Raw genomic sequence first — 27,788 nt, 5'->3', positions numbered from 1 at the left:
CTACGTTAAGTAAAACCCAAGCGGGGTGAGAGATCCATCTGTTTCATCTTCTGTCTCACTTCGCTGTCCTTATTTTTGAGAAATCATACGTGGACCAGGTTAACTTTACTTAGGAGGCTTTGCACATCAGGGACCTGGGCCTGGATCCGAGTACACTTGACCCCAAAACCTAGTTTGTTTGATTAGCGTGAACAAAGTTGTACGCACACTTGAAAATGTGGTCACGAGTATGGTTCACCTGTATTTCAGGTGTGAAAATGATCATACAAAAACACAGAGGTGGATTGCTACTCAGAGTGGGATGCTGGTTACATTGTATAGGCTTGATATCTTGCGATTGGTGCGCTTTTCTACACAAACGGCACGTGGATGATGACGCAGGTGGACTTGGGTAAGAAAACAATGATAGAAACGTGAACGTTGAGCGACGGAAAGTCAGAGGGGCAGACAATCGTACTTAGGCATGGTAGGAAGAAATCACACACAGTATGAAGACGCCCTTGGAGCTGCTGAGCGGCAGCACAACATTACAACACTCTGATCAACTTAAAAAAGAACACTAAAAATAGCTCTGCTGTTAGTTTGGATGTCCTGGAAATCGCTAAGAGTGTCCTTTTCTCTTTGGAGCGCAGTAATGATAGTGAATCTAGCTGTGCTGAGCTACATGAGCTACATGTAGAGGAATCTATAATCTTAATCTCTGATCATCTCGTCCTCCATACTCCTCTCCTATTCTCCTTCCAGGTAGAATCTTTTCCTTCTGCATGCTGCAAAAAAAAAAAAAAAAATCTCAATTCTATCAAGTCATTGTATTTTCAGTCAGCTCTAAAAAGAAACTAACAGGGCTGATACTGATCAAATCTCACTTGTTCCAAAATTTAAGGTTACGGTGAAAGTATAAAGAGATATCTGAGGCCGTGTGAAGCCATGCTGATAAAGCCTTTATACCCACATCACTGCTGCCGGCTGACAACCTTCAATTTCCCTAAAGGCACCTTTTATAGACTTAACACATCTTTATGTAACTACCTATGCATTTTTCATACCAAATGCATTTCGAGCAGAAGGCATCTTGACTGTAAAATTTGCTCAGTGACCTCACTGGCCACCAGTCGAACAACACAAGCCGTAGAGCAGGAATATTTCACGACTGATTTCCTCCTGTGGTGAGTCAATTACTTAACCTTCGCGGTGGTAGCAACCATAAAACTTAACTACTGTTTAGACGTGTGTATCCGTGTTAGTCTGCATGTCTTTATCACAGGTGAGGGGCTCGGCCGTGGAAGACCTGTGCCATGGTACTGGCATGATAATCTACGGCCCGTGAAGCAGATACACATGCTGTGAAGCGGGACCCACAGCACGGCAGACTGAACACAGACGGACGTTACTAGAGATAAATAAGCCACCAGGAGGAGCGTGAATCTCCAGGCTCTTTATCTCTCACTGGTGTATAAATTATGATGAGAACACACAGGTTGGCTGGAGAGCAAGCCAGTGCTGGGGCAAATCACATTGCACTGCTCATTTGTGAAAGGGGCCACTTGAAAGACCCTCTCATGCTTGTAAGGAAGCTGCTCAATGAGCACTGTGTGTGTTTTGTTTGTGCACACGCAAGACCGTCCACGTGTGTCATCACCACTGTCAGCAGTTCTTTTTTTTTTTTTGTAATCACATGCTCATCGCGGCTGGGGTCACACGCAGAGGCAGGCATGAACTACATGAAAACAGTATCAAACTATTTGTTCGTGTACAACCAGATCAAATAACACAAGAGCTTGATAACCGTCAAGCTGCCCTGCTTTGTGAATGTGAGTGATGATCAAGCGAGATAAACGTCAAGGGGCTTCGATTTCCTCGCTCTTTCATAAGACAGATATCAAATCTCCCTGCATCACATGGTCAGCTTGCGCATTTCCATATTTACTGTTCACCAAGTCCTCAAGATTACACCAGCTCTTTGCTGGGCGCGATAACCTACAGCATATGTGACTTTCCCATGTATTCCTCCACAGGACAGGTGCGGGAGAATTCTGGCTGTGGAATGCAATCGGACATCCACTAACCTGGTCAAAGGGCCGTCACCTGGAGACTTGTGTACACAGCTTGGGACAAATACTGAAAACCAGCTGGAAACCAGTTCTTGCTCCCCCTTCCTTCCATCGTCACATTTACTCGAAGTCCAAGCAACGTGTTTGGATTTGTTGGTCATTTTGACCTTTTGTCCACTGGCTGCTAAAACACACACAGTTATTTGGTATTTGGGCTGTTTATTTAAGTCATTTCTTCTTCATTTTAGTGCATTGGACACTTGGAACAGATGTATGTGGTTTGGGACCGTGGAGAGCCCTGTTGATGTCCTTGTTGATGTCACTATGATGATTGTTTTGTGCCGCTGGAATGTTTAATTTATTACCATTACTATTATTATCCTATTTATTTTTTGTTTAAATACCTGAGGACCCCCTCGAAAAACAAGATGGCACGTCTCAAGGGCTTTACCCTCTAATTACATATGGAAATAGAATAAAACACATTTTCAGCATTTAGTCTATGAAATGTAGAGCGGCGTCGCAACTTCCCAGAGCCCAAAGTCAAGTCAAATTAGAGCTGCATCAATTAGTCAGTTGATCAGTTCTTTGATTGTTTTAGTCATTTTGCAGAGGAAGGCATCTGCACCAGAAAAGAAACAGAGAATTCTCTAATTGGAGAAGCTAAAACCGGCAACTGTTAGTGAAACAAATAGATATTGATTAATTAACTTTTAAGCAACTAATCAGTTAATCACCGAGACGTTGCAGCACTAAACCATTCTTGACATTCCTTTATCATGAGGTCAAGATGAGATACGTACTGCAGTCTCTACTAATTCTGATACACATATACATAAATACAGCTGACACTATTCTGACTTTGGATAGTGATTGACAGAATGAGACGGCAGTTACAAACAACCTAAGTTAGATGAAAGTCTCGGTGGTTCGGATATCCTTCCCTGTACAGGCATTCCAGACACATTCAACTCAGTGGACACCCCTGGGTGGACCCAGAGCATGCTGGGAGGGATTATACTGCATATCCCAGCCAGCCTGGGAATGCCTTGAGATCGCCCAAGTGGAGCAGGAGGAAGTCACTGGGGAGGATGTCTGGCCTACCTTGCTTCAGTTACCAGACCCAGAAAAGCAGCAGAGACCGTGTGGACGGACTATTGGTGCAAGAGATCCGTCTCTCTGCAGCGAAAGTCCACAAATATCTGATCAGAGCATGTTTGACCAACTCCATGCCTGCTCCATCAATTAAAACGTTGCTGAAGAGGGCACAGTTCAGAGCCCGAGGCCTCCCTAATGTATAACGATATGGGGCGCTCACATCGAGGAATACAGACTGGCCTTCTTTTACAGTACATCATTGGCAAAACAGCTTTGGAAAGAAAGCTGCTACACCACAGAGACTAAGATACAACGAATTCCAAATAGTAGCAGAGCTGTTTTTTGGCAGATGTTACACCACCCTGTGATGGGCTGTTTGGAGCATATAAAACCACTCTTCTCTGTAACAAAAGCCGCATTTGTTCCGATGCCACATTCGGTGCTGCGCTACGACCTGCAGAGTTTTCTCCAACTAGCACAGGGCTGGTCCCTGCTAATGTTTCACATGTTCTACCACAAGCATTGCTGGTAGTTTCCTTACTGTGTGGGCATGCTGGGATGATTGCCTTCCCCGCTCTCCTTCCCCATCGCTTACTGATCACTGGGATACCTACGCTTTTATGTGTGTCTGTGATACACAATCAGACACTTTAGGCCTCACTGGTCCCTGATGAAATCCATACAATGTCTAAATATATCAACTTTACAGATCAAATATTCATCTTGTGCCTCAAACAAGTGTGCGAACCTTGAACAAGCAGAAAAAAAAAGTCTTACTACATTAATCCTCAATTTGCTTGGCAACCCCTAAAACGTCCCCATGAGCCGCAGGAAACATTAGATCTAAACATTAGATCTAAACATTAGATCTAAACTTAAGATCTAAAATGTGCAGCAGAGTGTGACTTTGCTGGTGTTAATGAGCATTCAGACGTGTGTCTGGTCAGTTCCTCTTCAGCTCCCTGCAGGAAAACACACGTGCCATCATTATCACATCACCTCCTACTGGAACACAAACTCACACTGGCCCTTCAGCACGCTGTCCCAACCTTACGGACACATGGTGAACGTGACACAAGCGCAGGGTCCTACATCAAGCCAGCAGACTCATTCAAACTGCATTCTGGACTTGGGTTGGAAAAATATACAAGCCTACCAGTCAGGGGTGCTAATGTGATAGGACCCAACAGGGTCAACCTGGAAGCTTTTTATGATAACGGAAGGAATCAGTGAAGCTAAAACGAACATTAAACTTGTTTCCCCTGCAAAAAACATGCTGGTACTCTCACATCCCAGTTTGCAAATCACCTCCATAACTTTTATGTACTTGGATTTCTGTGTATCTGCTAATGTATACTCCAACTGCACTACAGGCAGGTGGCAAACATTTACAAGTGACTTTCCAGATTAGGATTGGACATTCAAAACATGTGATCGCCTTTAAAATTAGGATGCATTTGTTCCACGAACCTGGAATCAGGTTTGAGGACAGTTTTTAAAAAAATAGAGGTTCATTTGAATCAAATTTAGGCTGAAATGATCTTAGTGCACAATCACTAACTTTTTTTGATTTAAGGAAATAAGATCTTTAGGGCCTTCCTAATGCTGGAGTACAATGCAAAGGGAGCCTCCAGCTCTGTAGTTATTGGTGTGATGGGTGGGTGGGTCCTCCGCACAGATGTTGCCAGCTTTGATTATCTGCAAACGCTTCCAGCCTTCGTGATCAGAGGGGTAAACCACTGTCCCATCACAACAACACGGATCACTCATGCTAATTTGATCATTCGGTGTGTGCATCATGTCATTTCCACGTCAGGGAGGAGGTGACTGCATCTCACCGTCTAGGTTCTCTCTGTCGCTGATGTGCTGGAGGTTGCAGCCCGTGTCCTCCCGGCTCAGCTCCGGCTCCGGCCGGTAGGGCTCGAGCCTGGAGTGATTGTTCCTCCGGTGTTTGGGGCTGGATGACACGCAGCAGGAGGTGGTATTCCCCATGGTGTGGAAGCCGGTTTTGGTTATAGTCCAAAGCCAACAGTCTTCTGCCTTCTTCTTCTGGTCGCGCTGTTCGCGTTACCACGACAGAGGGGGAAAAAAACAAAAAAAACGGGGCGGTAACGCGGATATCCAGACCTGGTGCAAACCCCGGTGTCCGTTAGCGTTACACGCCCTTCCCCTGAGTGTGAAAGACGCAGAGCCGGACAAGTGCGGTCATTTAAGAAGCTGAGAAACGCCGAGGTAGGCTAATAAATCAGAGGAGCAGCCCGACGTCCCCCTTCCAAACGTCCAGCCGAGGACAGATAGAGCCTCTATCTTTCAGGCGTCGGTTTCACACTCGACTCCCTCGCCTTGTAATTTCCGTCCGGGCGTCCAGTTACCTCCACAGACGCATTCTGATACGCTGGAACTTCACGGCGACATGAATGACTGTGAGGACATTTGCCTTGAGCTCGCTGAGGGGAGATATTTCGGCCCTCGGCGCTACATGGTTGCCGATGTGCTGCAGACGCTGCTGCTACATCCGCTGCCGCGCTGCTTTCAGGTGCTCCCCGTAAAGTCGGGCGTTCCTCTACACGGCTGAGAAATGGCTCCGCACCTCTGAATTCATTCTATAATAATAAAGTGGCTTTTTCACCCTCGACAGCTCGAGCGAATACAATTATTGTAAAAAAAAAAATTCAATGAAAAAAAGAGTGTTATGAGAGTCAAAATTAAACGAACTACAACTTTTGAGGTTATATCTCTGAACCTTTTTAGCATTGTCCGACCTGTGTATGTTGCAAATTTGCAGAAGAAAAACGCATCAGTAGCAGTTGTCTTCAGTCACTCACTGTTTTTCTGTTGTTCGCTCATCATTATATTGCGGGAGAAAGGTTGTACATGCACACGTTAGAAATTACAATATTTGGTGTAGCACGTAAATCTATCCTGAACAACGTACAGCGCCGTGGCTGTTAATGGAAAAGGTTCCGGTTCAAGTGGGTGGTTACAGCTGGGAGATAAATGGACAATTATGACTGTCACTGGAGGGTTGCAATACATTAAATTAAGAAAAAAATAGAATATTATAGAATAGAATAGAATAGAATAGAATAGGCCCTCTCAAGGGTTGAATTGGGCTCCTGAAGTGCATCACTGATTTGCTCCACTTGTTCCAGTATTGATGCACAGTCAGTATCACAATAAAATAAGAAGATATATAAATTGTTCTTTGCTTCACTCCTGCTGCTGTACATCCCTGCGTCATGGCACATTCTGGCCCCAAACATGGACAGCAGTCATTTCCTTCTTCCCAATATTTGTGTGTGTGATGTTGATCATTCCTCCTTGACTCATGACTGACTAATGCATGAGGACTTTGCTCTGCCTGTGACAGAATGAAATGGCTGCTCACACTAAATCTCTCTGCAGGATTAAGTGGGATTAGCAGAGGTTAACGTAAACAAAGTGAAGTCCTGAGGAACAGCCTAATCCTGTGCGATGGTTCCACGACATGCAAGACAATATGCACAAGCCGGTGCCCCCAGACTGCCACTTCTGATGCTGGAGACTGAGGAATGTTTGAGAATAGATAGATTTTTTTTTTTTTTTTTGCATGTTTACACTGGCTGCTGTGATGAGGCATGGTGCTGTAGCACAGCCTGCTGGTGCTGCAGCTGCATTGCATTTAAAGAAGGGGGGGGGGGGGTCCACATGACAACCTGCAGAAGTTTAAGAAAAGGTGTTTTATACTATAAAAGATGTTCTTGCACATATATCCATCTTTTTTTCAAACTCTGCAAGCAAAGATCTCTGACTACAGAGTAGCTGGATGAGTGCCCGGTCTCTGGCCACACATGGACAGTATTTCCTTTTCCCTACTGGTGCATTCCACAGTGTGGTTTCGTCTCTATCGGGGTGGAAGTTGACTGTGTTTTGTTACAGACTGGACAGGAATCAGGTTTCACAATAGGCCCAGGTGCAGCACAAGTCCCAGTGGTATTGGATTCTTTCTTCAGTTGTTTTGTTTCCATGATGACTCCCTAACAAACTGCACATGTGGAGTGACAGTGCTGGAAACACGCAAGCCAACACAAAGCACGAAGATGTAGATGTAGATGTAAAGCAAAAATCATCTTAATCATCTTAAAGTGAGCGAATAAAAACTCCAAAGGTGAGTTTTGTTTTTTTTTTCCATTTTCCCCTTTCAGTGGTTATACCTGTCATATCAGTATTATAGTTTGATCCCTACTACAAGTTAGCCTGCCTTATGAGTGGTTCAGAGAATACCATCCCTGAAAACCAGCCACCTGTAGCACGTCCACATTCCTCCAGATGTGTTTTATGTTCACATCCTTGTCTTACACCCCCTTCTTCCAGCCTCCACAATATGTCTCATCTGCAAAAGGCAACAAAAGATGTGTCCTAGCAATCACGCTTGTGTCACCGCTGAAGGGACAGCACGCTGCGATCTGAGCAGTAACACAAGGTTACAACTCAGCGTGGTGATTAAAGCTTTATCACACGCTCATAATGGAACATTAGTGGCTGGCAGTGACTCGCTGGTTACAAATGATGGTCAAGTAAGGGGCTTTTTTTCTTATATGTAGCTATTGTATTTACTGTGTGTGAGAACAACACGGAGACTGAGCAAGAACTTTATTGAAGTGAATATAAGACCCTTCAAATAAGATGCGATCATAAAAAGACAAGAGCTAATGTGTCACAGGGGAGAAACGAAGAAACGAGAAACGTAGAATTTCTGTATTAAATGTCTATAGAGCCCGCACTGTCGAAGTGACAAAAAAAAATCATGTACATGTACACTGAGACCGAGCAAAGCATCGAAACAGTAAAGTTAAAACAAGTAAGCTAGAACAACTTCCACAAATGCGTCTAAATAAATATACACTCATCCACATTAAGATAAAGCTTTTTTTTTTTTTGTTCAGGCTAACCACCGGTGTTTAAAACCAATAAAAACACAGCGTAAACCGTCCGAATCAAAAGTGAATGCCACAGGTTAGTGTCCTCACACAGATGCACAAGAGATCCTGATTACGTCTCTACACCAAATATACAGTAAGAAGGGGGGGAAATTAAGGAGGGTGTTAACTCCCGGTGGTGTGCTTCCATCAGGATTTCTTAGGTGGAATGAGATAAAATACAAACATTGCTGTGTGAAGCCCTGATCACCCATTTCCCTTTGAACATTTGGTTTATGGCAGCATTTCCTGACACACAAACACAGCAAACAGCATCAGTTGATAAAAGTATTCTAACTGATGATAAAGGAATGTAAAAGGTGATGGTGGCATATCAAGGCAGGGTGTCGAGACGCCTTCAGCGCCTTATTCTCCATCTCCGGTCTGCAGGTCTTCCATAGATTCCTGCCTGCTCTGGCCGCCTCCCTGTTCAGCAGGATATAGGCTCTGCGTAGTATTCACTATAATAACTGCTGACCTGAAACGAGCTTCTTGTTTTGCTGGTGGTGGATAATTCAGAGCCAGAGACATTGACATCATCATGTAAACACATTTAAAAGCAAAGACGAGGAGTGTTTTGTGTGAGCGTGTGTTTGTGAGTGCGTGTGTGTCTGTGTAAGCAAATCCAGAGTCCTCGACACACACCATAGAAGTACAGCAACCCAGTCCACACGAGCCCGGTCCCTCCTCCAGTGGGAGGAATCACTCGACTTTGTGTCGATAGACGTCTTTTAAGGCTCTGAGCTCCTCAATCAGAGTCTTGTTTTGATTTTCGAGCACGGCCACGCGGTTTTCGAGGCATCTGACGTATTCCTTCTTCTTTCGCCGACACTCCCGGGCAGCTTCCCTGCAAGCAGAGACAACGGTTACCGTGAAAAGGAGGCCTTAACAGGCTTGGCTGTTCTCCCAGATGTAACAGAGAGCTCATTCTAGCCGTGAATCAGTGTACACCGAGGGGGGGGGGGAAGACGTCTCACATTCCAAAAATACAAAAGCTTTTCTCACGTGTAGAATGTATAGATGATGAACGTGTTTATGACATTAGATACATTCAAGATAGGACTTCACATAAAAGAGGGTGATGTCATGAAAGACCAAGCGAAGAAAAGAAGATTTACTGGTGGCAGATCACAATAAAATCATCACGTGGGAGGACAAGCAAACATGCTAACGAGATGCGTGTGAGTCAGTGACACAAGGTCGTTTCCAGCTCAGGGCCTTCCACGCACAGCAAGCCAAGTAGAAGTTAAAAGCAGAGGGTAATCAATTCTGCTCACCAGCAAAGCGAACTCACAGCTGGTCGTGTCACTCCAAACATGCGCTGCAGAGTCGGACAACCTAAGAATTAGCAGCTAAACACCCGGGATGGAGGAGAATCATGCGGTGGAGTGATGATAGGCTTGTGGATCTTATTATTACATGCGCTTATTGCCGTTTGGTGTACGCTAGGTGTTTGTGTGGTACAGATGCAGGTACAGCACAGGGGATAATAACCTCCAGATGGTATGCAGTAACGTCTAATGGAGCCAGACTGATGTGTGATGGGGACATTTGAGACTTCCAATAACTATATCTATTTTTTTTTTAACGCAAACGCAGAACCGTTTTGGTGAGGATTCCTGAAATTAGTTTTTTAAGGAGTGTAGCCATAATAAATTCTCAGTTGGGCCATTTCATGGTTGTAAAATGAACTTAACTCAGTGCTCAGACAAGGACAGACAAGATGTGATGTGTTGAACAGTGAGCATCAGAGGAGCTGGGACAGCACCTGTTACCAGTCTTCATGCTAAAATAACCTAATTGGCTGCTGGCTGTGGCTTCATATTTAGGATTAAGATATCTCTCAGCGACTTTCCCAAAATGCTGAACTACTCCTTTAAAAAAAATAAATAAAAAAAACAGCCCCTCTGACCTATCTGAGGCATTTTGTACTGCCACCAAATCCACAGACACCAATAGTGGCTGATATAATGGGTGTAGCTGATGAGTGTGAGCGGTCCTCTCTACCTGTTCTTCATCAAACGGTGCTCCCTCTTGTATAAGGCGTCCTCTACAGGTTTGTGGGAGCTATGAGCGCTGGACCCCGCCATCTCCTGTGGGACACTAGAGCTGGGGCTATGCAGCTGGCAGCCGGTCGAGTCACCTATTGGGTGGACACAAAACAACACGTCACTCAGCAGGATGGGGTTGCACCAGCTATGTGTAAATCCAGTATGATGCTGGTGAGTTAAGTCGTTCTGCGAGCAATTTAGACACTTAAATAATGTCTAAACTGATTGGAAGCAATTGAAACCAAGACATTTTCTTTGTCTCCAGGAAGCCGTAGCACCACAAGTAATATAACCCTAAAAATAACAGTTAAGGCGACAAAGTGATACATTAAAGTTACTCCTTTTAAAAGTATGTATTACTGTTTTAATTTAATCAGTAATAGTTATTAATGGACTGATCTCCATTAATAAACACTAATGGAGACTATAAAAAAGATTTTCAGGCTGTTTTGAAATGCACGGTTGCGCATGAGGCCGTGCTAAATAAATCATAATAAATAGATATAATTATAGAGTACAAGTGGCTGAACTCCCCGTTGCATTCTCTTCTCTTTTAACACATCAATGGGTTTATGACACTGGAAAAGAAAAAAAAAAAAAAAAAAAAACACGCCGAGAGGTCGTGGCAATCTTATCTACTGTACTTCTCCCTCTCTTCACTGTTTGCTCAGGGCCAGCAGAACTCACTGCCCCCCATGTCGTATAATGCACTGATGATTAATTCTGTGATATGCTGGAGTCACAAAAGGAACAGCGTATAATCACAGCGTGGCCGGGGACTGACGTCAATGCGCATCTTATTCGCTGGTTCGCATTTACATGTCGCTGCTGGGGGCCTGTTCCAGGAAAAGCAGCGACGTCAGCTACTGCTGCTATGTGCTGTGAGTGGGCAGAGCACTGAGGCATTTCACAGAGGGTGGGGGGGTGGGGGGGGGGCGGGAGGCGGGGGGAGAGGGAAAAAAAAGACAGAGAGAATGACCGAGGAGACGAGCAGACCCCGTGAAAATGTTGTTATCGGAGTGAGCTTGTTGCTGCCGACTGTGGAAAATGGAGTTTTGCCACAGATTCAGAGGAGGAGGATTTATGGTGCTGATTGATTATTAAAAAAGAATTATTGAGCTTTTGAGCTGAGAATTCTCTGACAAACACAAACAAAAATAATAATAATAATAATCTGAAAAACCAATTAAGTTTTTTTCACTTCAAATACAAAAATGTTCCCACACAACCACTAACTACATTTTGAGAGATTCCTAAATTACTGTCTCAACTGAACAACAACAAAAGAAAAATCCCAATATTTATATCTGGAGGCAAAAAGAACTGATGGCAAACATACCTGTTTCCGTCTCGTCCCCAGTTACAGCCATACTGTATCTACTCCCAGCTTTTCCAAGAGCAGCTGTCCCCTTCAGAGTCTTCTCTTTGACTAAAATGTTACCACAGCCGACAGCGAGGCTATGTGTGCAATTTACAATTCGAGGCATTGACATCACCATGACATCACTGGCCTCCTGATGTCAACACTTTGGTTTGCTCTCTCCCCGACACAGAGCTATGAGTCAGGGACTCTGCTGTTTGTCTTTGGAGAAGGAATTTTCTTCGACGAGAGTGGAGCGCACTGAAGAATTCAGCTTGTTGAGCGTGGACGGGTCAGCGGAGGCACAGATGATTTGGACTTCACTCACTCGCACCCAATTTTTTCCATTGGGCAAGCCAGAAATAAATGAATTAACATCAAAATAATCAGAATGAAACAGAATAAAATAAATAAAAAAATAATTTGATAACACACTGTGTATTTTCATTGCTGTGATCAGAATTTGATATCTTGATAAAAGTCGTTACAAAAACGGGTTCATTAACACAATATTAATACTTATTATAATCATTATCTCTCCCCCCACTGTATTTTTACTGTACATTGAAGGAACATATATTATACAGTGGAATAACTTAATCCAAACTATACACTAGGAAGCCATTTTTCTCATATAGTCAAGTTATCATGTGCATGTATATTTAGCCACTGTCACAGCAAAAACATTATCGCTCAACTGATTCATCTGACACTCAGAGCTAAAGGAGCTGGCTCCCTCTGCAGGAATTACAGAGGTAAATGGAGGACCTGAGGTCTGCTGGGGAACTACAGTGATGCCATGGGAGCATAATTACAACATGCCCGAAGTGTCAAAAGTGAAAGTGCTCGGCCCCTGTATTATACTATCATATTCTACTGTATGTCATTGTATTATTACTACTGATGGTGCAGTATTTTACTGTTGTAGTTGGATGAGGAGGAGCTACTTTCTGTCTTTATGTGATTTGGTTTACCTTTTAATGTTAATGTTGCTGGACTGCCACAAAGCTCTCACCCATAGCGGCTTGTTAGTCAGTGTCGCCCCACCTCATGTTTCATATAGAATTAATAGATTTCATCAGCTATGAAATATATCAGAAGCATCCCCATCAGGCTTTGCCACCAGACGTTCGAGGAAATTTGCTCCAGGAGGCAGCAAGCTGCAGAGTGTTCGTACTGTGTGATCAATAAATCACCTCTGACGTGTAGCAGACACTGTGAACAATGGCCCTTCTGTGTGACTTACTGCATCTGATTAATTGTGTTTCATAACAGCATAATAGAATATACAAGTTTCAACACTTATCATTTTACAGCGGTCGCTGGAAATCAGGTATTACCTGGCAGCTGTGGCTTATCGTTCCTCAGTGAGCCACCCCACAGCTCCCTGCTGTACTCAAAGGGTAAAGGTGGTGTTTGCGTGTTGGTCATGGCTGCACGCGGCTGGTTCTGTGTCCCCAGAGGCAGGAACCTGACAGGACTTCCTTGAGGGTATCCGACTGGGGAGGTAAAAAGGGAAAGAAATGATAATACATCAGGCTTTTTTTTAATTTTTTTTTTTTTTACACAGCCTGGTTATGATTGTGGTAACATTAGCATTTCTTCTTTGCAATTTGATGAATATGACATTGTTCATCAATTCTATTACACAGCTCAGACACCATTGTCTTGAATATGGGCAATGGTAGGAATATCTTGGCCCTGGAAAAGCTTGTCTAATGGCCTAACCCTAACCCTAACCCTAACCCAACCACTGAGCACAATGCTGCGACTGTGTTTGTTGCGACACTTCAATAATACACACAAATCCCGCTATCAAGTGTTACCTGGCAGTGGGGCCATACAATAGGCCTGCGTACAATTCAGCATGTCCCCGTAGCACTGAACAGTGTTTGACTGAGGCTGTGGTGTTGGCGTGCTGCTTATGGCCACAGACTGCAGGCTCTGTGTGCCCTCAGGCAGAAACTTGACAGGAACTTGACCTCCTTGGAAAAACCCAACTGGCAGGGGAAAAGTGTAAAATCGCCTATTAAATAATCAGAAATCACACAACTTAAAATATATGATCTGTGAGTTTCTACTCTTTTTATACAGTAGGCTGTCATTTCAAACTTTACTTTCTCAAATACACAAAGCAATAAGAAAAAGTATAGTTCAATGTTGAACAACTGGAAGGTGTGAATAACACACTGATAATAGTTCGTGTTGAATGACTGCAACTTTGCAAATACAAACTTAGCAGGACCGTACAGAACACACAAAAACTTACTCTTGGCTTGTAAAGACTTAGCAAGCCTAGTTATTTCCTAGGACCTAGCTATTCCCTTCAGGAGTTGGTGAGGACAAAAGAGAGCTAAAAGGAGACTGAAGACTGAACTGACATTCATCGGGGGGGGGGGACAGAAACACAACTCAGATGGGACGATTATGTTCCTAATTGTGTTCTGCTGGATTTGAAAACGTACAACACTTTAATTACATAATCACCATCACAACTTTAGGAGCAGGGTGGCGACTGTGTGTCTGTAGGCTTGTTTTAATGTTAAATAAGGTTTTTTCAGAGATAAAGTCACTTTCCATAGAGTTTTCATGTAAACTCGTCTACCGGCTTTATTACTCGCGCAGTAGAAGTGGTAGCAGCTCTAGTAATTATGTCACTATAGCTAGTAGACGTAGTGGTAGAAGTAGGACAAACTGTGCTAGTAAATGTGCCTTCAGACATGCTTACTGCACTGGTTGTGGCTGGCTTGCTGGCAAATAGGTGTTTGCATGTAGGGCAGAGGTGCATACAGCTGATATTTCCCTTCTGACATCACTTGGTTCATCCTGACAGACACCGACTGGGACTGCTGACCAGGGTGTTCCCTCTGATTTCTCCTTAGGGATCAGAGAGGATTACAATCAGTGGAGATGTAAGGCTACGTTAGGCACCGTTAGATTAGATGATCAAATGAGAGTTTCCCCCGAGCTGCCACTGTTTACTACCTCTTATCTTAGAGAGCATCATTCTTTTATTCCTTTACTAGTTATACAATGGCTCCATTGTCTAAACAGAAAATGAAACCAATCATCCAAGCATAATGACTCAACCAGAGCTTGTGAGGCAATTTTCTATTTCTCCTCAGTACTTCCTCTGCCTTAATTTACTGAGAAATGAGAAGTGGCAGGGGATAGTTTGCAATCACGTGTCATTTCCTGTTTTAAAAAATGGACTACAAGCACCGGCATAAGGTGGCTCCCTCTGCTGGTCAAAACAACTAGCTAATAAACCCTCATTTATTTGTTAGCCAAAAACTTTAACAAAGCTAGCTAACAGTTGCCCTGTTTGTTTAAGCTAAGTGTAGCTGCCGTTAGCTGTTGCATAATAACAATTAACACTATTTTTTTTTTTAAATGGATAATCTCGATCAAGAGACGTGATCTAAAACTGTTATTTTAACAAATGCTAGCTAGTGCCCGGTCTAAGTTAAGTCTCAGTCTAAGTTAGACGGACGCTCTTTTAATTAGCTAGTAGCTACCAGGCTAATATTCGTCAACAGTTGACTTATTTCAACCAGCATTGTAACGTTACTCACCTTCAGTTGTGCAACTTGATGAGTGTTAACGACGATCAGAATAAAAAGGTTAAAAATAGACTGATAAATTGCTAGAAATCGTGTTTGTATTTGCTGTTATTTAGAATATTAGCTAGCCCTTATTTGGACGTTAGGCCGTCATTTTTTCAACGATTCTGATTGGTTGATTTTTCTTCGATCCTTCCTGCTCAGTGAGCGCAATGCTAAGCATTCGCTTAAGATTGTTGTAAACTTCCGTGATTAGAAAAATACATAAACCACACAGATCATTATTTGCAAACAACTTTAAGTTTCTTTGTTGATATTTCTCTCCCATAACTGTGACTTCTGTGTCAATTTATGGTGAATTTTGCAAAAGTATCAAATGACACAGAAAACTTAAACTGCTGCTTGATTATGTAAACTAGGTGTATGACAACCGCTGTGGCAAAGTGTTTGCCCTCTAATCAGAGCAGAAATAAAACACCGACAGAAAGCCCGTGGTTGTATTTTAATACTCAATTCCTAAGAGGTTTCCGTAGTTCTAGGCGATACCATGGATATATGGGTGTTCTCATGACTTAGGTCTGTGTGGCTTTGGTGTTATTTTCATCAGTAATTGTGGTTATAGAAACACTCTTTAAAATAAAAAAATCTCAAAGACGCCGTACCATAATAAATAGTGAACCTTCTGAACGACTACTGTACGCTTTTTCATGATGCACCCCCATTCAACAGAATGGTATAATCCAAGAGATAGGGAAGACCTGTAAGTGAGACAAATCAAGCCTGTGACAGCGGAGAAACTTGAGTTTTATTACAAATAAATACTGAACAGAGGTACGTACTATTCAAAAGTCCACGCTTGACCTCTGTAACCTGTTTTGTTTAACAACAGTACCATGTTTTGCCGAGCTGTCAGCACAAATGTGGGGAAATTGCAAAGAAGATGACCATTTGCTAGCGATAGCTGAGCTATCGTTAGCTTCCTGCTAGCTGACTAGCCGCTAACTGATGCCTCAACACTGTTGGGACCAGAGCAGGAAGAAGTAGCATGCTAGCTAGCCGTTTAGCTAGCCATCCTATTTTGGGATTGGCATTCCGCTAGCTAGTAACCTTAACTTAGCTGCCTTTATCATGACTGCAAGAAGACTGTCTAACGTTAACAGTTTATTTTGAATGACGGACACCGGCATATATGAATTGGTCAACGCTAGCGAGAAAAACTGCATGATGATGTTGCAATGTTGTGCCTGACGTGAAATCAACTGGTATGAATGACGAGAAACATCATAGGGCCTAGCTTCTCCCACTGGCAGGTAATCTGCGATTCTTATGGCACAGGTATACAAGTTTGTGTGTTATTATATGCAGCAGTCTCGCCTGGTAAATGCACGGCTACCTTCTTATTGATACGCGGTGGTTACCCCAGTGTGTTTACTGTTGATGAACGTTAGTGCTTCGGCCATGGACAATGTTTGTCTCATCTGTTGCTACCATAGTAATGTGAGCAGCTGTTTCGAAGCAGGCTGTTTATCATTAGACTCATTCCTATTAGTGTGTAATGTTTACATCGCCCTATATCATGACATCTGTGAAATGCAGGCAATCCTGATGAATGCTGTTTTCAGGATCCTTAGGATCATGATGGATGTTGGAAAATAATGACAACAAAGTTTGACAGTTTTATAATTACTATGTATTTGGTGTCACATGTCTCATAAAAACGTCTTTTTTTTAATTATTATTATTATTAGCATTATGCTCACTGTCAGCTTGCCAAGGTTACCCATGGCATCCCCTTGTGTTGCAATTGTTTCATAGCTACAAATCCACAGCTATGTTATCCATTCACTTAGGGAATATTCTGTCTGCTTTCACAGTCCAAACTTTAGTACAGGCAGGTGGATGAGAGAATAGATAATAGATAAACTGGAACTAAGAGCCAAGCAATTTATTTAACTCTTCACCCTGCAATTTATTTACTCACTTCTGTATTCATGTGTTTCTTTGTTTCTATCAGACTTAAAGAGAAGCCGTACAATGTCCTTAAAGCCGCGGGTGGTGGATTTTGACGAGACATGGAACAAGCTACTGACGACAATCAAGGCTGTTGTGATGCTCGACTATGTGGAGAGAGCCACTTGGAATGATCGCTTCTCGTATCCCTGTGCCAGCTTGCTCTATATTGAAATTTAAATTAAACCACTTTTTTTTTTTTAATAACCTTTATGGATTTATGGACGGAAAGTCACGCAGCTGCTCAGCAGAGTAAAGTAGTTGCCAGCTTGCAAAGAGCTTGATGTCTTTGACTTTTAACGCCAAATAAAGTTAATACAGATAGGCACTAATAGATGGCGAATCTACCCATCAGTTTTTCAAGAAGTTGGAATATGTCATATGTTAAATGTCAGTGTGAAATGAAGAAGTTTGAAGTTTGTTCAGGCTGAGGCTGTGCATTTATTATTTGTAGGGAATACACTAACAAGCAAAGTATTACACGAGTACCACATATTTAGTAATTGTACATTTACATTCGTACTTAGAGGAATCATGTTTGTCCTCATTATTTTCCTGAATTCTGACACCAGTGACATTTATGCCTTGTGCGTCGCGTACCCAGAGCCTTTGGGTGAAAGATTATACACAGAGACCAAGGTGTTCCTTGAGAATCATGTTCGGCAGCTGTACAAGGTAAACAATCACAAAAGCCCTCTAGCGGCTGGCAAAGAATAAATGTGCAGAGTGCATTTTCTCTTATTTTTTGTATTTCTTTTCCTAACATTTGTCATGCTTGTGTGTGTGTGTGTGTTTTTAGAAAGTCCTGGAATCAGAGGAGAAGGTTTTAGTGATGTACCACAGATACTGGGATGAGTACAGCAAAGGAGCTGACTACATGGATTGCTTATACAGGTAACGTTGCTGCTTTTTATCTCCCGAGTATATGATATCACCACGCTGATCTTCATTTGGTGCCGTCTTTTTTTGTCCTCCGCTGTATTAAGTTTTTCAGAAACAAAGAGCACAATTTGCAAAATTTTACAGTGCCATGTTCTTTTTTTTTTTTTTTATCAGTCTGAAGTCCAAGTATATGATAACACCTTGAATTTGCACTTGTGTTAAAATGGTTTGCTAGATTGTTTTGTTTGTCTCTTTGAAATGTTTTTCAAGTGCAAATGAATGACATGTCTGTACTCAGCTTGCTCTTGGCACTTGCCGTGTGGTGTGTTCAAGTACAACTGTTAACAAAAGGTGTGAGCCAAAGCAGGTGTCTGTCTTAGTCAGCGCTGGTTCTTTAAAGATAGCTCCGTGCATCATTGTCCTTTTTAGCTGCGCAGTGCACTAATTCTATCACAAGCTACAATATTCAAGCCTACAGTTATTGTGCGCCCCAAAATATTACCTTGAGAAGCACAGTGTGAAGTGCCAATGGGCATTTGGTGTGTCTGGATTCATTTTAAATCAATACTCCCTGAGAGAGCTTTCAGATCTATTTTTATGTGTACTTCCCATCAGACTGTCTGTGCATGCATATGCCTTTTGTAATTTATTATGTCTCCACGAGCAAGAGAAAGGGAGGCTCTTGGCTTCAGTGGTTACATAGTAGTGTCAGTTCCTAATATAGAAGAAGGTCGCTTTTTATCCTCAGCCGATGTGCATAAACACATGTATATCATTAGATAGTAGAGGTTGGATTGTGTGCCAGCTGAATCAAAACAGACTGTCACACATTTAATCACAAGTCTGCTCTCCTGGTTACACTAGCAGGCACTTGATGCCGGTGTTTTGTGCTCGTCAAAGCTTGACTGCATGACAGAAATCAGACTGAGCGTGTCTGCTATAACCCTGGTAGTGGGAGACGGCACAGTTGTGAAAACTGCATCATTTAAGGTGGACTGAGTCAGCCAACATAGATAATCTCGATGAGACAGCCACCAAAATGTGACTTTGAGTGTGTCTGGTAGCTGCCCTGCTGCTGACTTTACTCCCTGCCTCCTTTGAGAAATGCTGAAACACACGTTCAGTGTATGTATGTGAATCGTGTGGGCTGTAAAACCAAAAAAAGGTGCTAAAGTGCTCCGTAGAGCTGCAGACGTGGATGATATCATTCTCAGTGACGTTAGTGCTTAGATCAACTTCTTTCACTTCACACAAATTAATTACATTCAAAATTCCCACTGCATTAATCAAAAGTAATGCACGATTAAGAAGGCATGCCTAATTTGTTTTTGTATGCATGTATGTTTCTGTTAATATTATCGGAGTAATTGGAATCTCTCAGTCTGTTATTAATCGATCTCTCAAACAGATTTGAATAACCTGCATTTGACCAGTTGTTTTTGATAATGTTGGGTCTAAAAGCAAGAATGCAACTCCTATGCAGTGTCTATTTGGTAGCCACTCCGTGCTACCAGAGCCATGAAGTTGGCTGAAAAAGAATACTACATCTATACACTGCAGCTGCGGTATTGATTAACCCTTCATTGCCTGGAATGCCAGAGGAAACCACGTGCAATCTAATCTAACCTAATCTGTAGAGCTCCCCAAAGTAGTAGCCTTTTATCTACCGTATAAAAAGAACAATTCGAAATCAACCAAGTCTTGTGTGAACATGGATAGTCTTGCTATGATATTTATACTCATATTAACACCTGTCTGTAGCTTATTGATTGGCCAGGAATCCTGGACGTTCTTGGCTGTCATTGGCTAACCTGACACTAGCTACAGAGGGAGTGAATGACCTTTAAGGGTAACCATGAGGGAAGTGTTTCCCAAACCTTGTTCTGGGAGCCTACTGCCCTGCGTGTTTTAGATGTTTCCCTGCTCCAACACGCTTAATTCAAGTGAACGAGTCATTATCAGGCCTGTGCAGAGCTTGATGACGAGCTGATCATTGGAATCAGCATTAGGATAACGAAAGAATGACCGTCTCCCACCGCCTCCATGAGTGAACTCACTGACCTTGCGACTGATTGACCGTAGAAGTGTTGTTGCATACGTGTTTCTGGAGAGACACACACACACGAGACACTACATGACATCTCCTCAAAGTCCACTTGATGTAATTATATTCAGCATACTGACCTCCTGTCCCACTTTATTCAGGTATCTCAACACTCAGTTCATCAAGAAGAACAAACTGACAGAAGCAGACCTGCAGTACGGCTACGGGGGAGTGGACATGAATGAGCCCCTCATGGAGATTGGAGAGGTATTGGCTGATTTTCTCGCTGATTTTCCTGCACATCAACTCATCCATGTCCCGGTAGGATTACTGGGTAAAAGTAAGGAGAGCACATGCACAGATAGATTGACAGACTAGTGGGATTCAGCCTCTGAGAACCAGTACCCATGTTAGGGGTTCACCTTACACCACCCTCCCTCCATGACGTACTCTGATGATCTTCTCACACTACTCTGATACACTGTCTTGTCATTTGTCTCCGCAGTTGGCTCTAGATATGTGGAGGAAGCTAATGATCGAGCCCCTGCAGGCTGTCCTGATCCGGATGTTGCTGAATGAAATCAAAAAGTATGTTTATCTCTGAAATGTACCTTGTGTCATAAAGAGGATATCTGTGTCTTTCTGCTAGTAGAGATACAAGAATAGCATATGTAGTCCTGTTATTCTGATCTATACAGTAACCCGTTCAGCATTATTGTAATGCCTGATATTCAGTCTTTCACACTGTTAATATCTGGATTCAGACCTTAGCTATACAAAAATGAGACCTAACACCATGTTTATTGTGTCTTACAGTGATCGCTGTGGTGAGAACCCAAACCAGAAGGTAATCCACGGGGTCATCAACTCCTTTGTTCATGTTGAACAGTACAAGAAGAAGTTTCCGCTAAAGGTGAGACAACAAATGAAGAACAAGATAAAGAATTATTTGTGTTGTGTTTTTATATGTAATCTGCCACCCGTCTGTTCAGTTACTGTTGATAATATCAACAATGTGGTCAAAATGTCCTTGTGTACTATTTTGCGTGTTTTGTCCTGATCACATGCCTGATTACCAGGTAGAGTTTTACTCATTGCTGTACACCATCCCCAAGTTGTGCAGTAGGCCTTCATGTAGGTGTGCGTATGTCCATGTATACAAAATCTAACGCTGGTCACACTGTCTTCCTGTGTTGCAGTTTTATCAGGAAATCTTCGAAGGGCCATTTCTTACCAAAACGGGAGAGTATTACAAACAGGAAGCCTCCAATCTACTGCAAGAGTCCAACTGCTCACAGTATATGGAGAAGGTAGGATAGTTGGACAGATAATGTGTGAATGCTCTGTTATGTTTAGATTGCTATAGCACTGTTCTAGCCTTGTTTAGGGTTTTTTGTGTTCTGCATGGATTTAAGAAACCAACACAGCTCAGCTGCTTTGATAGTGGTTGGAGTTGAGTTTATGCACTGCTGCGGGTTTGTGTGTGAGTGTGTGTGTGTGTGAGTGTGCGAGTGTGCAAGTGTGTACACCAGCATCTAGCAGATGAGTGTACATTTACCAGAAGTGTGTATCAACTGTCAGGTCACGTCTGTCTGGTGACATAATAGTTTCAATATGACCATTAGCTCTACTATTAACCCTCCAAGGCTGAGATCACTGACTGCTGGGCAACTTCAGCTGCCATAATATCCCTATCTCTCTCTCTCCCTCTCCCTCCCTCCGTCTCACTCCCGTTCATTCATTCATTCCGGCAATAATCAGATTTCTCTGATAGATTTATCCCTGCAGCCTGTAAACAGGATCATCATTAAAGCTTTACCAGGCATTAGGGCGATGTGTGGGTATGACTGTGACAGAGCAGCAAGAGCAGTGCAGTGCAGCCCCCTCTTGTCTGGATGGGTTCAGTCACAGTTGTTTATCTGACCCAGTTTATTTTTCAGTTTTTTCCTCTTTCTTCCTTAGTTTTTCTTACTAACGTGTGCCAGGTGAATGTGCTCAAAACTATAAGGAGAAAAATCAGAAAGATGTCAAGTGCCCTGTCACTAAAGAGTGGCGTTCCAGGCAATATGTTCCACATAGGTAGTTAGTTAAGGTTTTCTCACTTTACAGTATTTACTGGAGGCAGACTTGCAAAGTTTGGGTCACCTAAAATTGTGCAAATGCCAAGAATATTGTGTTGTCAGCTAAAGAAATAAATGGATCTAGTAATTGGGTCAGTTTCGTTTTATTAACTTGTGTTCCACTACTTGCATTGGTCACAGTCACATATATAATCAGTTGCCAGTTTATTAGGTCCACTTAGCTAAACTAATGCTGTCTAATCCAACAGCCTTACAATAAATCCTCTGTTTGTGAGGGTTATACTGTTCAGTTTGTGTTGAATCTGTTTCAGAGAGGTGTACAGAACTGTATGGTTGTTTTGGAAGATGTAGTTTGAGCTGTACTGCATTATGTAGACAGGTGTTTCTGTTACGTAGCCTGCTGCCATTATTATAAAGGAACATTACAATTTACATTTTTGCGCGGGTTTGTTGTATTAAACTGCATTCGTTTTAGCTTGGTGTTCCTGATAAACTGGCAAATGATGTATGCCAACTCTTTGGGTAATACAGATAAGTGGTAATACGATATGTATTATCACAGTGTAACTGATTGCTTTGAAAAACGTGTTGTTAAAATCATATGTTTGACTTTTTGAAACCAGCAGATGCATTGTAATCACTGATTTTTTTTTTCTGGGTTTGACGTCTGCCTCCAGGTTTTGGGGCGATTGAAAGACGAAGAGATGAGATGTCGGAAGTACTTGCACCCCAGCTCCTATGCCAAAGTCATCCACGAATGCCAGCAGAGGATGGTAGCAGATCATCTGCAGTTCCTGCACGGGGAGTGCCAGAGCATTATTCGGCAGGAGAAGAGAGAGGGTCAGCCGTCCACTGTCATTAATGCATGGATCTATTTTTGCACAAAGTCTAATTTTAAACGTAGCGTGGCGGAGTCCACACATCGAGCTGTGGCAGAAGGCTCAAACTGTGTGTCCTGTGGTCTTGTTTTGTCCAGACATGGCCAACATGTACACCCTGTTGCGGGCCGTGGCCAACGGGCTACCCCACATGATCCAGGAGCTGCAGGTCCATATCCACAACGAGGGCATCCGAGGCACCAGTAACCTCTCTCAGGAAAACGTTAGTACTACTGTACCGTGTGTGTGTGTGTGTGTGTGTGTGTGTGTGTGTCTGTGCATACACACCTGCACTTTGACACTGAGTGGATTTTCAAGCTGTTGTTAGACTGTCGTAAAAATGTCATTTTTGTCTGTTAACTTCAGCTGCACATAATTTGTCTTTTGATGCAACTTTCTGGTCCCCTCTGACTTCTCTAGATGCCAACCCTGTTTGTGGAGTCAGTGCTGGAGGTTCACAGTAAATTTGTCCAGCTCATAAACACAGTTCTAAATGGGGATCAGCACTTCATGAGTGCACTCGATAAGGTACGAAACTTCAGACTCAGAAGCTAGATGGCAAAAGTTAGGTTTTCCCCAGTGTACTTTCTGTAACTCCAAAGTTCTGAATGTGTTAAAAGTAAAATAAGGTACGTGTGTTAATGTGTTTTTCACCATTCAAACAAATGTGTTCATTTGATATTCTGTTCTGTTTTGTTCTGATGTTTCTCAGGCCTTGACGTCTGTGGTGAATTTCAGAGAGCCCAAGTCCATCTGTAAAGCCCCCGAACTGGTGAGAACACACACACACACACACACACACACACACTCACATGTTATTACACAGTGCACTGACCAGGTCATGTCCCTCCTGGTGTCTCTGTCCAGCTGGCGAAATACTGTGACAATCTTCTGAAAAAGTCTGCAAAGGGAATGACGGAGAATGAGGTGGAAGACAAGCTAACAAGCTTCATCACAGTGTTCAAGTACATAGACGACAAGGACATCTTTCAAAAGGTGACCTGGAATATAACAAAAACACAAATGTTTCAGTTATTTGGCTCAAATATCTTGTGACATTTTGATGTGCAAGCCTTTACAAGGAGAGGGGGGGGTTGTGCTTAAATTTGTTCAAGAAGAAGAGGAAGTAGTGTGTCCATTTTTAGTGTCCTTAATAGTCCCACAACACTCAGTTTTTTAATAAACTTTGTTCAAAGCTCTCTTCTTCAAGTCTTGTTTTGTTGTTTTCCACAGTTTTATGCCAGAATGCTAGCAAAGCGGTTAATACACGGTTTATCATTGTCAATGGACTCAGAAGAAGCCATGATCAACAAGCTAAAGGTAATCCAAAGCTGAACATCATTAAAGTGTGTGACTCTGCTAGTGGCTCATCTAGTCAGAGGTGGAAGCAGCCCATCAGACACATGACACACTCTCACACTTCACTTTTTCCTTCTTTATTACCCCTCCGTTCCCATTTCTACAGCAAGCCTGCGGCTACGAGTTCACGAGCAAACTCCACAGAATGTACACAGACATGAGCGTGAGCGCCGACCTCAACAACAAGTTCAACAATTTCATCAAGACTCAGGAGACGGTGGTGGACCTGGGCATCAGCTTCCAGATTTATGTTTTACAGGTGACACTCACACCATCTGAGATTGTTGTTACAAGATGATTACGTTGCCAATCGTGTCACTGTATTCACCAGGCTTTTGTCAGACAGCTTTTGTCCCCCACGTTTTCAGCAGCAGTGTGTAACGTTGTGGTATGTGCCATGTGGTTGCAGGCTGGAGCCTGGCCTCTCACACACGTCCCCTCCTCCACATTCGCCATCCCCCAAGAGCTAGAGAAGAGTGTGCAGATGGTGAGTTGACTCGAAGCCGAGTCGTCGGTTCGCATTGATTAAAGGAGCACAATTCAAAATGATTTCTGTCTTCACCTCCTTTTGCAGTTTGAGTTGTTCTATAATCAGCACTTCAGTGGGAGGAAGTTGACCTGGCTGCACTATCTCTGCACGGGTAGCGCAAACACACGCGTCCGCTATTCAAAGCCGAATTATGTAAGATTTGCTAGCTGGTTCCATTTTCTGTGCCAGCATTCACCTGTGTCCCTTCACCTCACACAGGCGAGGTGAAGATGAACTACCTGTCCAAGCCCTACGTTGCCATGGTGACCACATACCAGATGGCTGTGCTGCTGGCCTTCAACAACAGCCAGACGGTGACCTACAAGGAGCTGCAGGACGGCACCCAGATGAACGAGAAGGAGCTACAGAAGACCATCAAGTCCTTGCTGGACGTCAAGATGCTCAACCACGACTCGCAAAAGGTTCGAGCTCACGAGCCACACGTCAATCCCACAACTGAGCCTGTGTTGGTTGGCATGGCGCTCTGCCTCCTACCCACCCCTACCCACCCAGTCCATGACCACCTCCATAACTTTATTTCAGACATGTGGAAAAGCAATGACCATCTCAACATTTGAATCTTCCCCTCTGCTCACAGGAGGAGATTGAAACCGAGTCCACGTTTTCACTAAATATGAGTTTCACTAGTAAAAGGACGAAGTTCAAGATCACAACGTCGATGCAGAAAGACACACCACAGGTTAGACAAACGCTTTTCCTTCCTGCTCCTTCTCAGTCCTTTCTCAAGCTCTGCTGTTCCCACCCCCCCCCCCACCCCCTCTGTTGTTTGATATCTAAACACGCGTCACATGTCTGTCTGGCGATTAGGAGATGGAGCAGACGAGGAGCGCCGTCGACGAGGACCGCAAAATGTATTTACAAGCTGCTATAGTGAGAATCATGAAGGCCCGCAAGGTGCTCCGACACAACGCCCTCATCCAGGAGGTGGGTGGAACAACACCTATCAGCCGCTGTCTTCATTACTTGAGAGGTCGATGGAAACAGATGAGGAAATAGCTTGTGCACGCATATTCAGAATATACACATACTGCAGATATCATTTCAGAGTCGGGAGACGTGTGTGTGTGTGTGTGTGTGTGTTTTGTTGCACCCCCGTCCGTAACATTGGATGATCTGTTTGATCCCTGTTTTTGTGCAGGTCATCAATCAGTCCAAAGCCAGGTTCAACCCAAGTATCAGCATGATCAAGAAGTGCATCGAGGTGCTCATCGACAAGCAGTACATCGAGCGCAGCCAGACCTCGGCAGACGAATACAGCTACGTCGCGTAGGCGGACGAGCCGAGCCGAGCCGAGCCAGGGAGCGCTTACACACACACACACACACACACACTCACACACACTCTCGCCTGTGCGACTGACCGGCGGATGCAGGTTTAAAACATGGGGGAAAAAAACAAAAAAACAAAACAGACTCATTCATCCATTTAGGTTTTGGACTGTCGCTGTCTGCTGTGATTCTGTGCGGTGACTTTAGGCAGGACTGGTGCCTCCATCTTCGAAAACAAGAAAGGTCATCGTGTCACATGAGACAGCCGGCTAACACCGCCACCCGTGAGACCCTCCTCCCGACCCCTCCCACCTTCTGATTTTAAGCTGTTTACAACATCACCAGTGCCACGCACCTGTGCGTCAAACGACAAAAAGATAATGCCTATAGCTGTTCGAGAGGAAAGAGCCGATAAACATATTAGTCGACCGAAAAACAAAGGAAAAAAAGAAAAAACCAGGGGGGGGAAAGCGTTAGTTGTGACATCAATGACACATTGGTGGCTACACATTTAAAAAAAAAAAACAAAAAAAACATGCTTTCTTTTCTCACGTTTGCAGTTGTTGTGTGTTTATTTTTCTTTCTTTGTTAAATGTACTGAATTTAGGAAAAATATTGTAATAAAACTGGTATACTGACTATTGTATCTACTTTCAAATGTAAAGAGAAAAATGAGGTGACAAACATGATCCTGCTGCTTGTCAAATAAATAAATAAAAACACTGAAAGGTTTTATGTAAGGATCTGTCAGACGTCTCCATTTGTCAGTGAACGTGTCCTTTCTGTGGCCATAGAGCAGGCGCTTCTCCCTCCAACGGGCTGTGTGAGGAGCTTGAAGGACTCGATGCCACCACAGCTCTGACGGGAAGAGGACCGGAAAACACCGAGGCTTATGAGAACAGGCACATGGGGACACTGAAACTACAAACGACGGATCTGTTCTGCATTTGCTTTGAGGCTACTGGAAAACACTGAAACTCATTTCTGAGTCAGATTCCTGGTGACATCAGCACAGCGCCGCAGCTGGACCGCTGAATCTCACCCCGTCCATCAGTTTTGGTAGAAAAGTAGAGAGCATCAGACAAGAGCCACTTTTCACAGCTGACACTTTGACTCAGTGTGAAGCTCAGAACAATGGCTTGGTTGTGTTCTAAAGTCCCAGCAGGCCGTGACAGTAGGAAGCAGCTGGATGGAAGGGAGCCATCATTAATTAGATCAGTTACACCTGTGATTTGTTCATTTGTTCACTGACATTTTTCTAAAAGTAAAGTGCTGATCACACTCTTGGATGAAGGACAAACCAGTAAGTTTGTGAGCAGGATGATGCTGAAAACCACTAAATGTTGAGCCAACATCATGAAGGGACACTTAAAAAACCTTGAAGAAACTTGAAGCAGCGTTCTTTGTCAGTAAGCTTCAAACTATGGTGCACATTAGATCCAGTAAAGATGTCAGTGGGTTAAAGGATGCAGATTCACTAAAAGACCAACTGAGTGTGAACAAACTTTGAAGTTGCGTTGTATGAATGGCAACTTAACATGTGCGAGCTCCTGGCCAGCTGCTGCTCTGTCAGCTGTCCGTGGGTCTGTCCGTGGTGCTGTCAGCTGTCCGTGGGTCTGTCATCTGTCCGTGGTG

At 43.3% G+C, this 27,788-nt stretch overlaps 3 protein-coding genes across 4 annotated transcripts in view; 1 reads left to right on the top strand and 2 right to left on the bottom strand.

The window, feature by feature from the left end:
- ccny (cyclin Y) overlaps positions 1 to 5,190 on the bottom strand; it is a 33,707-nt gene extending 28,517 nt beyond the window's left edge. For both annotated transcript variants that reach the window (XM_070852938.1, XM_070852939.1), the window contains exon 1: positions 4,988 to 5,190. In XM_070852938.1, coding sequence (XP_070709039.1) covers positions 4,988 to 5,141 — 154 coding nt within the window. In that variant the 5' untranslated portion in view covers positions 5,142 to 5,190. The remainder of the gene's footprint in view (positions 1 to 4,987) is intronic.
- A 3,499-nt stretch (positions 5,191 to 8,689) lies between these two features.
- Positions 8,690 to 11,721, bottom strand: LOC139220859 (cAMP-responsive element modulator-like). The gene is made up of 3 exons (XM_070852716.1): positions 11,498 to 11,721; positions 10,115 to 10,250; positions 8,690 to 8,954 (listed from the first exon to the last, which is right to left on the bottom strand). Exons 1-3 carry the CDS (start codon positions 11,655 to 11,657, stop codon positions 8,810 to 8,812), a joined length of 441 nt encoding a protein of 146 aa, XP_070708817.1. The 5' UTR covers positions 11,658 to 11,721; the 3' UTR covers positions 8,690 to 8,809.
- Positions 11,722 to 15,821: 4,100 nt separating this feature from the next.
- On the top strand, positions 15,822 to 26,868 carry cul2 (cullin 2). The gene is made up of 21 exons (XM_070853278.1): positions 15,822 to 15,912; positions 17,096 to 17,234; positions 17,664 to 17,766; positions 17,891 to 17,985; positions 20,179 to 20,284; positions 20,523 to 20,605; positions 20,834 to 20,930; positions 21,217 to 21,327; positions 22,776 to 22,938; positions 23,075 to 23,199; positions 23,397 to 23,504; positions 23,689 to 23,748; positions 23,844 to 23,972; positions 24,210 to 24,296; positions 24,442 to 24,594; positions 24,745 to 24,822; positions 24,910 to 24,976; positions 25,084 to 25,286; positions 25,463 to 25,564; positions 25,693 to 25,809; positions 26,024 to 26,868. Exons 2-21 carry the CDS (start codon positions 17,116 to 17,118, stop codon positions 26,153 to 26,155), a joined length of 2,238 nt encoding a protein of 745 aa, XP_070709379.1. The 5' UTR covers positions 15,822 to 15,912; positions 17,096 to 17,115; the 3' UTR covers positions 26,156 to 26,868.
- The last annotated feature ends 920 nt before the right edge of the window (positions 26,869 to 27,788 follow it).

This window comes from Pempheris klunzingeri, chromosome 21 (genome assembly GCF_042242105.1).
Source record: "Pempheris klunzingeri isolate RE-2024b chromosome 21, fPemKlu1.hap1, whole genome shotgun sequence".
In the NCBI taxonomy this organism is placed as follows: domain Eukaryota; kingdom Metazoa; phylum Chordata; class Actinopteri; order Acropomatiformes; family Pempheridae; genus Pempheris; species Pempheris klunzingeri.
This window is presented reverse-complemented; position numbering and strand designations above follow the sequence as displayed.